Below are 17029 nucleotides of genomic sequence, written 5' to 3'. Positions count from 1 at the left end.
TAAAAGCCTGCTGCTGCCACCATTTCAGAACCAGAGAGCTCCCAACTCTGCTGCTCCAGCCTCATCCTCACTAGCTGGTCCAAGATGGCCCTGGTAGAGGAGGGGAGTGTACAACTGTGGCATAAGTAGTTCACTGTAAATGCCAAGGTCCTCATTTTGATGTCATCACTCAGAGAACACTTTGCCTCCCCCTCCACTGTTGTTTTATTTACTGGGCACTCGTCCCAGGGCTGGGGGCTCAGAGCAAGAGCTGGGCCTCAGCATCTCTCTAGTTTCCCAGGCTCTCAGTCTCTAAGCCTTACAGAGTCACTTGAGCTCCTCCTGAAAACACACACCCTGGAGCGTCACTTCTGGAGATTCTGATTCAGGTCCAGGAAATACCAGGAAACACATACAACCCAGTGATGTGGAAGTGTTTGGGACCAGTAATTGTTCTTCAACAAAAGATGGGTTGTCTTTCTCCGGGCCTTTGTCTGTGCTAGTCCCTCTGCCTAGAACGCCTTTTCCACCAATGGTGGTATTACTTTTTCCTGAGCTCCAAACTATAGCACTACCTCCTCCAAGAAGCCTTTCCTGATTTTTCACAAATAGAACTTCACTACTTAGGGCCTGAAAAACACACTTGACTTGAGTCTCATTCAGCTTGTTTTATAAACACCAGCGTAGGTATCTTCCACCCCAAATGAGACTGCAGGTGGCTGCGCCTTGTCTGAACAGGCACCCCGCGACACCCAGCATGCCTGGCAGCTCCTACCCGGAGACGTCGTTCTCGATCACCATCTTCTGCAGCCCCGCTGAGATGCTGCTGCTGCCAGAGCCGGGCGTAGAGGCCAAGTCGTTGGTCCCTGCAAGCTGCCCGCTGCCTGGGGCACTCAGTGCTGTGTGCACGTCCCTCAGGATTCGAGGCAGAGGCCCCAGTTTGGATACGATGCTCTGCAAAAACACAGCAAGAGGCAGGTGTGACCCACTGGGGCTGCCTGTGGTGTGACCCACTGGGGCCAAGTGCGCTGTAGCTACTGTGTTCAAAACTTCTAAGGAGCCAGTCAGAAATGCAGCCCCGCCCTCCCATGCAGGTCAGATCCGGCAGGTCTGGGATGCGGTAGGGAGCCCAGAAATCACAAATGACGTTTTTACCAGTTCCCCACATATTTCTGGGACAGGGTGCGAGGCCCACAGGGAGAAACGTGAACCTAGTCCAAGCCTTTCACCCCAGTCTGTCCTACCTCAGTTCCCCCACAGAGAGGGCAGGCCACATGGAATCCCGGACCTTCCCCATCTATACCTCCCCACCTGAGAGGCTTGGCTCGGGGATGGCTCCCTCCCATGTCATCTACTCCACAGGGTGGGCTGGGCCCTGACCCACTCCGACACCTGAGCCCCAGGGGCAACGGCCCAGGCACCAGGTAGGCACCACCACACGCCTGTCAGGCAGACAGTGGCACCTGGGCTGGCTAAACCTCGCTATCCTGGTTTAGACCAACGGTGCTAAGCGTTCCGGGCTGGGGACAGGGGACTCCGCCTTCCCCTGGCTCATGCCCCCGCTTCCATCTAGGACTTTGTGCAAAAAGAAAGTGTGAGAACTCGTGTAGTCAACAGAGAAGAGACGTGAGCGGCAAACAGCTCGACTTTCAATCCTGCTGCAATTTCTGTAGCTCCCGCCTGGCTGCGCGGACATGGAAGACAGTGGCAGGGCACAGGCGCTCAGTTAAGCGATGGCCGTAGACTGAACGGTGTTGGCAGCAGTGGAGGGAGAGAAGCCCTTGGCCCTCATCTCCATTTCTCCCTCCTGGGTCTCTCGGAGCCAAAGGGCAATGGACATAAAGGAGCAGAAATGACTGCAACAGCATGTTTGTAGTTAAAAGCTGGGCCTAATCTGAGCGTCCAGTAAACTAAACAGTGCAGTCACATGACAGGACAGTCTGTGCCATTAGAAAGGTCACAGTGGCGGTGTGGCACGTACTGTCGTGAAAAGATGCCAATGACGGAGGAGTGAGAAACGCATGCGGCACTGCATGCAAAGTTCTCACTTTAACAAAAAGGGAAAGGACTTTGGCTGTGTGTGTACTTAACATATGCACAGATGTATCTAGAAGGCTACACACCAGAGCGCCCTGAGTGGTCACCCCTAGGGACGGGACAGGAGTAAGAAGGCCTTCCAGTCCTGTTTCAGCAGTAGCTACTTTTGTAAGGTGGTCTCACAGAGCCCTGGAAAGCAGATGTTCTGGAAGCGGATCCTGGCAGGCCCAGCCCTTGCTGCCCAGAACCTGCTCACTGTGCGAGCTGGGGCTGCTTGGGACAGTGGAACCCAGGCCACGGTGGCTGCAGCAATGTCAGAGACGTCTAGGGAATAACCATTTATTTCAACTGATGGCCAAGGGCAATTCTGGAAAGGTTTGCCACTTCCTGCCTGACACGTGGAGGTGTGGCACCTCAGTCTTCTTTTTCGTATCGGTGGCCTTAAAACCCAGAGCAAGGACATTTTCAGAGAAGCAGCTATACCTGATCACGCTTTTCGGAGGCAGGGAGCACACCCTCAGCAGTGGACTCCATCCACTCGATGCCAAGCGTGTGGAGGCACGGCCGAAGCCCCAGTACACAGAGCGGGCTCCCCTGGGCAGGGGCTGCCGCGTGAACATGGTGCTCCCCACCGAGGAAGTGGGGCCCGAGATCCCCAGTGCTGACAGGGCCTGGGCTGGACCCTGGGCTCCGGCGCCCGGCAGGGCCGCTGATCCGCACCGCACAGGCGAACCCTCTGAGCCCCTGGCTACTCTGGGAGCTGGAGCGGCCTGAAGCAGCTCTGGTGGCCTTCGGCCCGCCCTCCGCCCCATTGCGGCCCGGTGCACAGGCACCTGCTCCAGCTGGCTGACGGCCTCCCAGAGCAGCGAGTGCAGGCTGGAGAGCTCGCGGCCCAGGTCGATGTAGCCCTCGAAGCCGGCCGTGTTGGAGATGGTCTCGGGGTTGGAGATCTCCAGCAGGAAGCGCTGCATGTTGGTCCACTCGTGCTCCAGGAACTGGTTCATGAAAGACATGTACTCCTCCTTGCTGCCAAACCTGGAGCCGAGCAGATGGGGTGAGTGCCCTGGGCCCCGCCCAGGAGCCCCCCTTCACCACTTACTCCCCAGCCAGCCAATCCACTCTGGCTCAGGGCCCTCATGGCTAAAGCTAGAGACCCTTTCTGAGCCTTTTCTCACAGGACCTGGAAGGTTCAGTGGCCCTCACTCCCCATTCACCGCCAGTCACAATCTCCTTCCTCTTTTCCCCCAAATGGCAGCGGTCTGCTGCGTAGACGACTCTCAATCCATGCCCGGCAAGGTCTCTCTGCCGAGCTTTCAGACACATTCCGCCACGGGCACCTCCCCCTCCGTCCTCAGCTGCGGTCATCTCCGGCACCCCGAACCTGCGCCCTCCTCCAGGGCTCCCTGCCCCCAGGGGAGACGCCACCACCCAGCAGAGAGCTGCGCGAGGAGCCTAGCCATGGTCAGCTCCTCCCATGCCTCCCCCACCACCGGCCAGGCTGCTGACCTTACCTTCTAACCACCCCGTGACCTCGCAGCAGTGCCTCCAGCACCGCCACCCCCGGACCCAGCACTTCCACCCCTTTGCTGTTACCAGAAGCGTAACTTTGCTCTCCACCCAGCCTCTCGCCTGCCAGTCCCGCCCCCTCCACCCCTCAGCCCCACTGCTGCCAGGCTGAACTCTGCAGGACTCTCACCCTCTCCCTTGCTCCAAGACCCTGCCTGGCCTTCAAAAGTCCCTGCTTTCCTCTTGGGTCTCATCTCCCACCTCCCCCAGCCTGGCACTTGATGATTCAGGGACCGCACAGCGCCTGGTCCCTCCCGGGCCTGTCTGCCCCTGCTGCCCTTCGTCCTGACACGCAGCTGGGGGAGAACGTCTCCTAGGAAGCCTCCCTCTCTCCTCTCCCAAGAAGCGCAGGGCCCTCCTGCGAGGCCGTGTGGCCACGTCCACCCGCTCTCTCCCCTGCTGTAGGTCTGTGTCCCAAAGTACAGGCCGGGCGCAGAGGAGGCCCAGAGGCAGGCTCCATCCACACCTCCTGAGAGCGCCTTGATGACCCAGCCCTTCCGTTCCCACCCACTCCCTCTAAGGTACAGCGAGAACACTGAGGTGCTTCACTAGCAAAGATGTCCTTGGCAGCCTTAGATAAGGACAATCTGAAACAAGCCGGGTGCCCAACCACAGGGGTCGGCTTCAGGAGACACAGGCCCTTGTCCCTCAAAGGCATATTAGTCACTCATTTCAAAACCAAGCGTATGAATGATAAGTACATGGGAGAATCCTTATGATAAAATGTTCATTCAAAGAAGCAGAAGGGGGCTTCCCTGGTGGCGCAGCGGCTGAGAGTCCGCCTGCCGATGCAGGGGACACGGGTTCGAGCCCCGGTCCGGGAAGATCCCACATGCCGCAGAGCGGCTGGGCCCGTGAGCCTGCGCGTCCGGACCCTGTGCTCCGCAACGGGAGAGGCCGCGACAGTGAGAGGCCCGCGTACCGCACACACACAAAAAAAAAGCAGCAGAAGGAAAAAATACCTTGTCTTCTCCCCTTTGAAAATTACACGGAAACATACCACAGCGGCATGTACGTTCAGTAGGGGAGCTGGGGTGCGGGGAAGGACTGAGGACGGCAGGGACTGGCCTGTCGCACGGCCCAGCTCTGGGGCAGACCCTGCGCCACGGACCCTGCCGTCGGGGGACGTGGCACTCACTTGGCGAAGTTGGCCAGGTTCTGGGTGACCTTGGCGATGAGGGTGAGCGTGCGCGCGGTGCGGTCATCGGGGTACTCCTGCAGCAGGTTGAAGAGTGAGGGCGACATGATGGCCGGGCAGAGGAAGCGCAGGAACAGGGAGGCGCTGATGAGCCGCTCGCTGATGTCCGGCCGGCCGCGGCTGCTGCACTCTTGCCGCCACGAGGCGAACACCTCCTTCAGCTCCCGCGGGAAGACGCTGTGCCGGGACACACGACGGGGCGCTGGCCGTCAGGCAGGGCGCCGGGACCGGAGGGGGCAGAGCAGGGGCCCGGTTCTGGGTCCAATGGAACCGAGTTCCAGCCCTGCTCCACCATGAGGGCTGTGTGAGCCGGCACAGGGAGAGCACAGAGCAGGCACAGGAGCAGGGCCGCCCGGGCCGCAGTCAGGTGGATCTCTCCCCGGGGGGTTGAGTGGGGTGGGACACAGGCACGGGGGAGCCGGCAGTGAGGGCCAGCTCCCAGAGGGCTTCACCCCCCTCCCCTCACGGCAGGCATCAGGGTCTAGGGGAGAGTGAGGAAAACACAGTAGGAACAGACCACCACTCCTTGGTTCCCATCCCTGCCTTTTGAAACTTACTCCCTTCACTCAAATAACGTTATAGAGTTAGAGGTTTTCAGCAGAGCTCAGGGTGATCAAGATGGGTGGATCCTAACCACAGGGTGAGGACACGGCTCCCTACTTTCTCAGTGGGGAGGGAAATGGAGGCAGTGGCCTCCCCAGGCAGACCCGGCGAGTGTAGGCAGCGTTCCCGGCACCCGGCTGGGGGCTATCTCCTCTGGGCGTCCCCCCCGCTGCCACAGGGAGGCCCCACCAGGCCAAGCTTTAAGTGGCCTTCCTATCTTTTCACCCTAGAAGATGGGCGCTCCCTGAAGCCAGAGTCCACCTGGCTCTGTCACTAGCTCAGGGTGCTCTGACCCAGGGCCTGGCCCTCCCTGGGCTTCGGTGTCCTCACTCTCACACTAAGAACAAGGCCTGCCCTGCCGAGCTCACAGAGCCATCTTAAGGCTGGGACCCCCGCAAGACTTTAAGAGGCTTTGATCAGCTTGAAAAGCTTCTGCCCAACAAGCCCAGCACCCAGCCCAGCAGACTCTGGCAGTGAATGTGGCTGAACCAACAAGGACATGGCTAGAGAGGAAGTGAGGGCAGGCGACCTTTAGTCCTGGCCCCTGAAGTACCTGGCACAGGACTGGGCAGGGGGCAGGCATTGAGTGATAACATCTATCAACAGCCTTGTTCAGAACTGAGAGGTGCCTCTGGGCCTCTACAAACGCCAGAAAGAGGAAACAAAATCATTGTCCGTGGATATGTTTCCCTGTGTCCCACACCCGGTCCACCCTGGGAACAGGGGGGCAGAGGGTGAAAACACAGCCTAGCCCAAGGGTGGGAAGTGTGTTCCAGAGCTCAGGCTCTCTGGCTGCCCCTCTTCCCCTGGTGCCAGGGTTCATTTTCAGCTCAGCCCAAGAGGCCAGGTTGGGCCCAGGTGAGCACCCTGTGTAGCCCTGGGCCAGAGGGACCTGAGCCGGAGGCGCCCACCCCACTGGCTCTGGCCATTCCCTCTGCCCCGATCCAAGGCTGTCGCTCACCTAGCAGGCCCGCCTCTGCCTGTCCTTTGGGAGCAGCAAAACATTCCCGGGCCCTCCTGTATGCCCAGGCCCGAGCTGGTGAATCTGCCTGCCCCCAGGGCGCTCAGGGTGTGTGCAGGAAATGGACTTGGACACAGGCACAATCAGGCACTCTGATGGGAGCGGGGCTGTGAGCGAGGGTGCCCAGGAGAGGGGAGCCGACCATGTGCGGTGATCTGAAGGAGGGCTGCAGAGGGGAGCCAGATACAGGCCAGGCCAGGCAAGAACATGATCAAAGAAAGGAGGAAGGTATGGCTGGGGGTCAGGGGGTGGGAATGGGGTCAGGAGAGCGACCTGGATGGGGACGGGATGCAGGTCCTGAGCTGCAGCAGTGACTGAGGAGGAAAACTTGGCAGCTCCTCCAGTGTGAAAATAAACCCACTGCTTGGGGCTGGCGGCACAGTCCCCTGGACAGTGACGAGGCTGTACTCGGCACCAGGTCAGCCGCCACCAGACGTAAGTGCCTGGGACGCTAGCCTTGCAGCTAGGCTAGCACTCCTCAGCGGCCCCGGGACTGATTCTGGCCCTGACCGCGGTCCTGTATGAGCGGCTGGCTCAGCACACCTCTGCTCCTTTCTGGGGCTGCCAGGAGCCCGCAGACCTCTGTCCCACTTAAGGCCCAATCCACCTCTTTTGTCCTTTACAGCCGCAGCAGGAGGCCCACAGCCGGTGTCCAGGCACCCACACAGGCCTCTGCTGGGCCTGATCACAAGCCTGTGAAGTGAGCACCAGCTCCTACGGACAGGTGAGGGATCCCAGGTGAAGCCATCCACCCACCCCAGGTGGGTGCCCGAGCAGGGCCTTGTCAGTCTGGCTCCCAGGGCAGCCCCAGCACCTACAACAGCACCAGCTGGTGCCCACTGTTAAGCACGAGCGATGGACTGCCAGGTCCAAATCCTCACCACTGCACAAAGCACGTCCTGCGTGTATACTCTGGAACCCCGCTTATGTCTGAGAGCCCAGAAGGGACCAGGACGGGGGCCTGGCAGCCCAGCAAGACGCAGAGGGGTCAGCCAGAGGGTGGCTTCCAACCCCAGAGCCCCACTCTGAAGCCGTGTGAGGCGCGCACGCCCCCGCCCCCCCCAAACCTCAGCTCTCCCGCTGCTGAGTGAGGGGTGATGGAGGAGAGCCGCTCACAGAGCTGCCCGGAGGGGGCGGAGCCCGGCACCCTGTGGGCACTGGCACAGGGCACAGGGCAGACGCAGGGCTGGGGGCCCTGGGCGCGCGGGCAGCACTGACCAGTAGGAACTGATGATCTTGCAGAAGGCCAGCTCGCAGCACATCCTGAGGTTGCCCTGGTGCTCGGGGAGGTCAGCGGCTGCGCACTTGCTCGGGTCCACTTCACAGTTCTCATCCGACTCATACAGCGCTTTGATGAACTCCCCTGCGGCCAGAGGGCAGGAGGGCGCAGTGAGGACCCGGCGAGCCTGCCCCGCCGCTGCCCTCTGCCCCCGGCCGGCCCGCACGCCCTACCCAGCGCGTCCTGCAGGTACTTCTGGCCCACCAGCTTGAGGTACTCCTCGATGGCCTTGGTGGCCAGCGTGTTCTCCCGGAAGATGAGGTGCTCGTCTCCACAGCGGTCCACCTCCGACATCATCAGGTCTGTCAGGAAGTCCTGCGGAGCCAGGTGAGGAGGGTGGACCTGAGTAGACTTGGCAGGTAGGACCCTAGGGTTCCAGACCCGCGCCCTGGCCAGGAGTCCCTGCTCCTCGAGGCTGCTCCACTGCCAAGCTACTGGTACCCACTGGTGGGGGCTGCCTGGGAGTGAGGGCAGGGCAGCCTGATGAGGGGAAACGTCTAGCCATGGCCACATCAGAGCTGGGCACTGGATCAGGGACGCCAAGTGCATGCTGCATGGAGCCATGGGCCCCCGTATCACAGCCGGACCGCGGGACTCAAATCCCTGCTCAGCCCTGCCCAGGTCTGGTGGGGTGACGGGGAGCGGAACTCCCCCGCCCAGTGCCACCAGTGTCGAAGAGGACAGATGGGCTGCCCTCTGCCCCTCGCACAAGCAGCTGCCACTGTCTACCCATTACTCTGATGGGGTCTCCCACACCAGACATGAGCTCGTTCTGTGCAGCCTCACAGGCAAGGATGAGAGAGAGGCAATCCGGCTGCCCTGGAAGGCAGTGAGCCAGTGCTCAGATGGAGAGAGCACCGACCTCGGCCTGGGCGGGAAGGCGGCCCACCAGCCTCTCAGCCCCAGGCGCAGCTTCACGGGCAGACCCCAGGAAGGAGCCCGAGCCCACGCCTTCCCTCCTGACTGCAGGGAGGCTGCACGATGAACCTGCTGCATCATCCAGGTGGAAACTCCTCCCTGGAGCCTGCGCCTCCTCACGCCCACGGCCAGCCTTGTGACTTGGGGGATGGGGGGGAGGACAGGCAGGAGGCAGGAAGTCGGAGACCCGGAGGAGGGTGACAGTCGGGCCAGGGGCCGCCCTGCACAGAGGCTGCATTGGCCAGTGCGGGCCAGGGCTTCTGGAGCTCTGGAAATTCCTCACTCCGATGGGCACAACTCTGGGCCCCTCTGAAATCACAAGTGGCCCTTGAAATACAGAACCGAACTCCGGGCCCCGGAGACCTGGCTAGCTGGCCAACGGAGAGACAGGAGGGGCTGGGGGGAAGTGGCAGCTGGCCTCTCCGGGGACCACACAGCCTGAGGACCCCTTCCTGACCACAGGTGACGTCCAGGGCCCCCTCTCTGAACACACGACAGCAGAGGTAAGTACTGCGTGTACTGCTCTGCTCTTGCCCACAGGGCTTCCTGAACTCCTAGGGCAGGCGCGAGGCCCAGGTGGGGAAGAGGAGGGGCTCTGCTTAGAGCTAGGACCCAACAAGGGGGAAGAGGCACAGAACAGGACAGGCACCTGTCCAAGGCCACACAGCTACCTGGGCCACACTGGGCCCGAGTCTCATTTCCAGGCCCTGTTCCTCCCCTCGCACTGAGGGGAGGGGGGACGGCAAGGAGAACGTGCCAGGTGCCCCCTCACATAGCCCTCCCCCGGGACTGCAGGGCCCTCGTCACAGGCTCTCGAGAGGCATCGCACCCATCAGTGCCCAAGTGGTCAGAGTTTGGACAAACGTGACGCCAGCAGCCCGAGTTACTTCCTATCCTTCCACCTACTGCTCTCCCCACCGAAGGGCCCACTGGGAGGCTGCAGCCCTGGCTTCCACCTCCTTCCACAATGAGCAGGCTGATTCTTCTGTCTCAGCTGCGAGTACGAGAGCAAAGGTCCCTTCAGATCGGAGTCAGACTCCCAGGCCAGCCCAGCCCTCGGGGGCCACGTACTGGAAGAACAGACACAGAGAGGAGGCTGCTCCAGCCCCTGCTGCCTCTCTGGAACTCCCTCTGGAGGCAGGACTTCCATTCACTTAGTTTCTAGCCCCCTTCCCACTGCTAACCAAGAAATTAAGAGACGGTCCCACAGGCAGCCTTGCCCAGGCAGGTCGGAGGCTGGGGGCAGGGGAAGGTGGTCCAACAACGCGGAGGAACTGAGGGCCGGACCCCACGGGGCCCATGCCGGGAAAGCGCCCCTCCCTGTTCCTGCGTTGGTCCCACACCACGAGCCCAACAGGCAGGGGCTCTGAAGGGCCCGAAGGAGGCCAGGGCCTTCCGGGAACAGAGAGAGGATAAGGGCCCCAATGGAGCACGTGCCCTGGGCTCTGCCTGCCGACCTGAGGCCCGGCCCCGCCTGTGTCTTTCCCAAGCCCGGGCTGAGGGCTCAGGACCTTGACTAGGGCAGCCCCTCACCCCCACCACAGGCCGCAAACCACACCACGCCCAGAGGGCAGAGGCCCAGCTCCCGGGGCCAGCACGCAAGGCCTCTGCAGTGTGGATGGACCCCACGTCCAGCCCTTCTCCACTGTATCCAAGGGAGGGGGCAGGGTGGAGAGGGGGAGGTGTGCCCTCGAGGCCCACAGAACCACACTCCACTGCGATGAGCAGGTAGGCGTGTGGAGCCTTCCAGAAGGAGCCTACCTGTCTCCAAAGCCAGGTGGGTGGGGCTGAGGTGTGGCCTGGCAGGGAGAGGCAGGTGAAAGGCCGGGAGAGGGGCCCCGCCCCGGCCCTGAAGTAGGGCCTGCTGGAGGGCTTTAGACTGGGGACGGCTGTAGCTGTGGCAGGCTGCCTGTCAAACAGACGGCTGCAAGAGTGACTGTGTCCCATGTGTGTGAACTGGGAGTGAGGGGTGAGTCTGGGGCTCGGACAGCGGCCTGCACCCTGGCGGTCACCTGTTGGGATGTGTCCCAAACTCAACACCTCACTGGACGTGTGTGTCTGGGTCGCTGGGACCTGTGTGCCGGCAGAGGTGGGCCTCGTGTCCTGCTCGCCTCGAGCCTCAGGGAGGGGCCAGCCCTCTGGGGCAGTGGGCGAAGTCCCTAAACCCATTTCCTCACTGCAAGGTGTGCTCCGGTCCACGGGCTCCATACCCGCCTCTGTGATCAGCTCCAACCACGGCACGGCGAAGGAGCACGAGGTCCCCACCCTCCACGATGCATCTCTTGGGTTTCAGAAACTCACCTGGCTGTGACCAGTGCCTCCACCAGCGCTGAAATCCATGACGCGGACATGGGGACCGGCAGGCAATCCAGCACATGTCACCCAGCCTCCCAAGGGGCCACATGAGGTGGGGTCCCGCCTGAGGCCCACACACCTACCTTCACCTTGCCCGTGCTCTGCAGGATGTGCACCAGGGCCGATGCCATCTCCTCCTTGGTCTTGGCGCTGAGGATGGGCTCGAGGGCGGCGCAGAGCCCCAGGTAGTGGTTGGTGATGTGCTCGGCAAACTCCTTGTACATCTCCATGGGCAGGATGGTGATGGTCTGGTAGCGCGCCTTGATGCGGATCATGGGCCCGGGGCCCTTGCCGCTCTTGGGGTTGGGCGTCACCACCGGGTACCACTTCTCCACGAACTGCCGCCCGGCCACGGAGGCGGCGGGCAGGCTCACCAGGCCCAGGTGGCTGCTGCGTTCCTTCTTCTTCTTCTTGTCTGTCTCGCGGTACAGGTGGACGGTGACGGTGCGCAGGGGCGGCAGGTTGTGGAACTCGAAGTGCTCGCCCCAAAAGACGTTGTCCGTCTTGAGCTTGCCCGTGGTGCGCGCGTACAGCACGTCGTCCAGGCACAGCTCGCACAGGTACTTCTTCTTGGCCGGCAGGTCCTTGGCCTCGATCACCCACAGCTTCAGGACGTGCTCCACGCGCCGGCTGTTGTCCTGCACACACGCACAGGGGGGCCACGGTGACCGGGGGCCCAGCCGCCTGCCCATCGCCCAGCCCGTAGCGGGGAAGAGCTCTTGGAACCGGGAGGGACCGGCGGGCGAGGGACAGCTCTGGAGTCTGACGGCTGTGGGGCTATAGGGCTGGATCTCTGCTCTAACTCGCCCTAGCTCACTGACCGCGGGCGAGTGACCATCTAAGCCTCAACTCCCTTTTCTTATTCCCTTGGGAATTAAAACCGAGTACAGAGCAAGTAAGAGGCTAGCACAATGCCTGGCACACGGCAGCCGTTTATTGGCTCCCCTGTAGTTTGCTGGTCTGCTAAGTCACTTAGAGGTAAGACCATCACTAAGGCCCTTCCTTAGTAATGTCATGGCGACCAGGACTCAGCCCAGGCCAAGCTGGCCAGGGAGGCAGACACAGAAGCAAGTGATGAGAGTCGGGGTCCCAGGAACCTTCTGGGAGAAGCCTGGGGGCAGTAGGAACACAGGAGGGCACCGGCCTGGGCCGGCGGTGCTCGCCTGGATGAGGGAACAGAAAGCGAAGCTGGACTCGAAGGGATGAGCAGGATTCGGCCGGCGGGGAGAGGGCCAAGAGCTCCAGACAGATGGACACCAGCACCCAAAACCCCCAATGCTCAGTTCTCTGGCCCAGCCTCTTCAGTGTGCAGCTTCGAAGGCTGAGGCCCCCAGCACGAGTCAGCCTCTTTCAGAGCCCTGCACTACGGCCCACTCGGGCCCCGCCTGCCCACAGGCTGCCTGCACCCCCAAGCCCAGGCCACACCAGAGGCCCCTCCGTCTGCTCCCTCACGTCAGCGTCCGTGCTCTGCTCTGAGTCTAGCCTCCATCCCCCATGCTCTGGGGACAGCGGACACAGGCCCACCTTGTTGGGATGCACCGCTCGCCGCAGGTTCTCCATCCACTTATCCCGCTCGGCCGCTGACCGGCAGGAGAAGCACTTGCTTCCCGACGACGTCGTCACCTGTGGGGACGGGCAGCACAGTGTCACGGGGAGGGCAAGGCAGCAAGGCGGCGTGATGGAGGACCTCCAGGACTTGCAGGGTTTTGGCTGCCAGGTCTGACCGCACCCCAGCCCCAGGCAGGAGGCAGAACAACGACCCCCGTATTTCACATTTGCGGGTGGTGCACCGAGACCTGTGGTCCCAGAGCAAGACAGTGACAGGAGGGTGGCCCAGCCCCGTGCCGGCTGGTGCCTGGTCCTGGCTCCTCACCCCTGCCTCAGTGCCCTCTGACCACAGGAAAGCATCTTTCTGAGTCCAACCTCGCTCTCCTGGAGATGGTGGGAGGCAAAGGCACGGGCCCCCGCCCGAGTCAGAGGGCAAGGCTTCACCCAAGTCTCCCTCTAGTGGTGGAGACACAGGCACCTAGGAGACAACCAGGGGTTGGCTCGAGGGTCACCTTGGTCCTCAGCGGACACCTGCTGCTGATGCTTCTCTTGTCAAGTGACAGTGACAACAATGGCGGTCACAGAAGGCTAACCTATTTGGGGCCAGGCTGGAGCACTGAGAACTGGGCTGTCTGGGTGTGCTGGGCCCTGGGGTCCTGCCTGGAACCCTTACCCTCCCCTCCCTGTCTGACTTGCTCATCTTCTGGTCTCCTCCAGGCAAGCAAGCCCAGCCCAAGCTGTTCCTACCCTGTCCCCGCTGTCCCCAGCACGCCGAGGTCTCTACTGGGGAACCAGACTCCTCATCTAGCCATTCACAGGCCTGCAGAAGTCACAGCACCCCCTGCTGTGGACGAGTGGGCAAGCACCATCTTCAGCCCGCCCCAGGCAGAGAAGTCGGAGGCCAGAAGGAGCCCAGCTGGGCCAGGAGTCCTGAACCAGAAATGGCACCCAGTGGGCACAGGGCTAGGGCAGATGCCAGGCACCACTGTCCTCTTCCCCTGGGGCTGGGGAGTGCCGCGGGGCTGCCCTATTAGTCCCAGGGTCATGCCTCTGTCAGAAAGCTCTCCTAATTATGCAAGACCGTTGCGGGTGGGAAGCTTCCCAGAAACAGAGGTGGGAAGAGAACATGAATAATTAGAGACGCAATTAGGAGCTCCCAGCAACACCTGCGACATCAGTTACCCTGGTTCTGGCTTGGCCTCAGGCTCGTAGGGTGACCTTTGGCATCATCTTGCCCTCACTGGGCCTCAGATTCCCCATCTACAGGGAAGCACCGGACAGGTGATCCCCGGTAACAGCCCTGTCAGGTCGGGTGGCTGACCCTCTGCTCTCAAACCCTGGGTCACAGAATGCCGGGGCAGGAAAGATTCTGGCTTTCATCACGCAGAGGCAGGGACAGGGCCAGAAAAGGGGACACTCCCCACTGCCCTACAATGCACTGGAGTGGTTTTGCAGGAGGGGTGAGCAGGCCTCGAGACCAGCTCTGGGGCTTGAGCCATTCCACATACGCCTTGAACTCCCTTCCACGTACTTGGACCTCTTGCACTTCCCAGCATGGGGGACAGTGCTGGTCCGTCTCCAAGGAGGCCACAGAGCAGGAAGGAAGCCCCCGTCTCCCAGCTCCACTTGGTCTCTTAGGAGGCAAAAGCTATGACAGATTCTGGCCGCTGTCCCAAAGAGCCTGGCCCCTGCGGAGGCCATGCAGCACTCTAGGCGGGCATCTGGAGACCTGGCCTCGCAGGAAGAGGACACCAGCACCCGCCCCGCCCCTGCAGCAGGACCCACCTCAAAGCAGTAGTCCTGGCCCAGGATGCTGCTGTGCACTGGCTTGATGACCACCTCCTCCTCCATGCTGAGGTCCAGCGCCTCCACCGCGCTGCTGGGGCTGAGCAGGGACTCGTGCGAGCGAGACTCCTTCAGCCTCGGCATCAGATGGGACCTGGGGGGAGGGCAGCAGGGTGCGTCAGGTCAGGCCTGCCCTGTCCCCTCCCTTCCCTTCTCCTCCAGGAAGCCTGCCCAGAAGCCCCCAGTTGGAGGCAATCACTCCCCTCAACTCCCACGGTCCTTTCTGTCGTAAGGCAGAGTTGCGGGGAGGTGACATCGTGGTGCTGGAGTCACAGAGAGCAGCCAGTCCCTTTGCCCCAAGGCAGGACTCTGGGTAAAGGGCTCAGCCCCTAAGTAAGGCGGGTGGTGGAGGCGGGGGTGCGGCGGGGAGGTAAGGAGTTGAAAGTCAGCACCTGATGCAGGGTAGGGCAGGACCTGGCTTCTCAGCAGCCCGAGACCCACAGAGAAGAGTGGACCCGACCCAAGCAGCCTTCTGGGGGTCTGGTGCCTTCCCCATCCCATCCCCTCCCCTCTGCTCCAGTCCCCATCCAAGACAGAAGCAGTTGTCCTGTTCCAACATTTGTCCAGGACATCACTGCCGACAGAACCCTTTCTTGTACACCATCCCACTCCGCCCACTGGCCCCAGGCAATGCAGGAGCGCCGGGAACTCTGCTGCTCCTTTCTTACAGATGAGGACCGTGAGGCTCAAATCAGAAGGGATGCAGCCATCTCTGCACGGTGCCCAAGAGCTGAGACTCAGACAGGGTCCACGGGCTGGGGTTCGGGGGTCAGGCCAGGGCCAGTGGGTCCAGCACAGGCACAAAGAGCACAGGTAGTTCACTCCACCTGATGCCCAAATGGAGCCTGGATCAGGACTGGCTCTGACAGACCTGGCCTTGGACCTGGGCCCACTGCTCACCTACCACGTGGCCCTAGACAAGTCACTTCCACTCTCTAAGCCTCAGTTTCCTCGGCACTTCACGTGGAAAGCGCCCTAGATGGCATCTGCTCCAGTGCTTGATACAGTCCACCTCAGAAAGGCAAACGTCCCTTTCCAGAGTCAACAGAACACACAGCAGTGTCCCACTGGGCCCCCTGCCACAGCCGGGGCACAGGAAAAGCCAGAGGACCAGCCAGGCTTGCAAAGACCACCCCAGGAGAGGCTGGGCAGGCCTCGCCCCTACTCATGTCCACAGTCCAAACCCTGGCCTTAGCTCACCCAGACCTCCTTCCCCCAACACCCTCTGCCTTTCAGCTCCTGGCCTCCGGGTCCAAGGCTCAGGCCATCATCTCTCCCTGTCTCGCCAAAGACCCTCTCTCAGGTCAGTGAGGCCTGGCAGGACCACCACAGACCTCCCTGTAGGGCACATACACCCCGTAACCCATTTCCATAACCACCTGTGGTAAGAGGGCCTGAGGTCTACCATGTGTGGACTCAGGAATCCAGAGATGAGCCGAACAGACCCTGCCCAGAGGGCTTCACAGGCTGACAGAGGCCACCCTCTAGCCCCTATACTCCTCCATGGCAACAGCCCTCCCTGACATGCTGCCCTGTGCTAGGCACTGCATGGGAATCAGGGCTGGAACTGGGACCCCAGCTCTTGGGGACCTCACAGCCCAACCCAAGAGACCCAGTCGGGCTCCCCCAGCTGCTCCCCCATGCCCAGCATGAAGCTGGCACAGAGCAGGGCTCAGATCCCTGGAGCCGAGTCAATGCCCTCAGGCAGGACTCCTGAAAGCTCCCAGGGGAGTGGACCAGAGGGAAGCTGTGAGGCAGGCTAAAGTCAGGTTAGAACCCAGCCAAACCTCCCCAGGACGCACTCGAGGCCCAAGGCCACTGGCATGCACAGCTGTGGCGCCTCTGCTCCTCCAGAACCCTCTCTGGGAGACCGCACTGCACACACGCACTGCTGCTGCCACGCCAGGTGCTGACAGGCTTCTCCCCGTGACAAACCCTCCACGTCCTGCTCGAACAGCCCAGCCTCCTTCCCATCACGGCACTGACCAATGTGGTGGCTGGGTCTGCCATCCACTCTGTTGAGATTCCACCCTGGGCCTCCCTCCATACCTCAGTGCAAGGGACGCCCTGCCTCAGTTGCCGGGGAAATCACCCACCTCGGAAGGGCTGAGACCCAGAGCCCCCAGGCCCGCTGTGCGGGGCTGAAAACCCAGCCCACCGATCAAGATCAGGCTGCTTTCTGGCCCAGCCCGGAAAGCCCTGCCAGGTAAGATGCTGGGAGCTGGGGTGGGTGGAGCGGGCACCCAGGAAGTATTCTACATAGGGAGGAGCTGGCAGGCTGCGGCACCGCCTCCTGCCTGGGGCAACTGAAAGAGCCGGCTGGGGAGAGGAGAGAGAGGCACACTCAGCAGACAGGCCCTGCCCAGGAAGACCCAAGGGGGCCTTCGTTCTACAGCCCAGGAGCCCAGCGGGCCCAGGCCAGACCCCAAAGCAGCCAGACCCCGGAACCTGTGGCTGCAGAACCCTCCTCTTCCTTCCCCACCATCCTGCCCCACAAGCAGGCCCCAACTGGCCCAGGCCTCACTGGGAAGGTTCCTGACAGAATGGAGGACTATGGGAAACTCATGGCTAAGGCATTCTGGCTGCAGCTGGGCAGCACTGACCCTCCCCAGGGATTCTCTAAGTGGGAGGACCTGAAGCAGGGGCCACACCCACCCCTGCAGCCCAAGCTCACTGCGGG

The 17029-nt window shown here is 61.9% G+C and overlaps 1 protein-coding gene across 1 annotated transcript in view; it reads right to left on the bottom strand.

Annotated features, from left to right (window-relative positions):
- The window catches only part of DAB2IP (DAB2 interacting protein), a 126564-nt gene that overhangs the window by 11108 nt on the left and 98427 nt on the right, over window positions 1-17029 (bottom strand). Inside the window, 8 exon segments of the mRNA XM_007468354.1 lie at window positions 755-933; window positions 2850-3051; window positions 4721-4957; window positions 7623-7767; window positions 7857-7998; window positions 11040-11594; window positions 12481-12579; window positions 14290-14443. Coding sequence (XP_007468416.1) covers window positions 755-933; window positions 2850-3051; window positions 4721-4957; window positions 7623-7767; window positions 7857-7998; window positions 11040-11594; window positions 12481-12579; window positions 14290-14443 — 1713 coding nt within the window.

The sequence above is a fragment of the Lipotes vexillifer genome, unplaced genomic scaffold, assembly GCF_000442215.2.
Source record: "Lipotes vexillifer unplaced genomic scaffold, Lipotes_vexillifer_v1.1 scaffold1285, whole genome shotgun sequence".
Lineage (NCBI taxonomy): Eukaryota > Metazoa > Chordata > Mammalia > Artiodactyla > Lipotidae > Lipotes > Lipotes vexillifer.
This window is presented reverse-complemented; position numbering and strand designations above follow the sequence as displayed.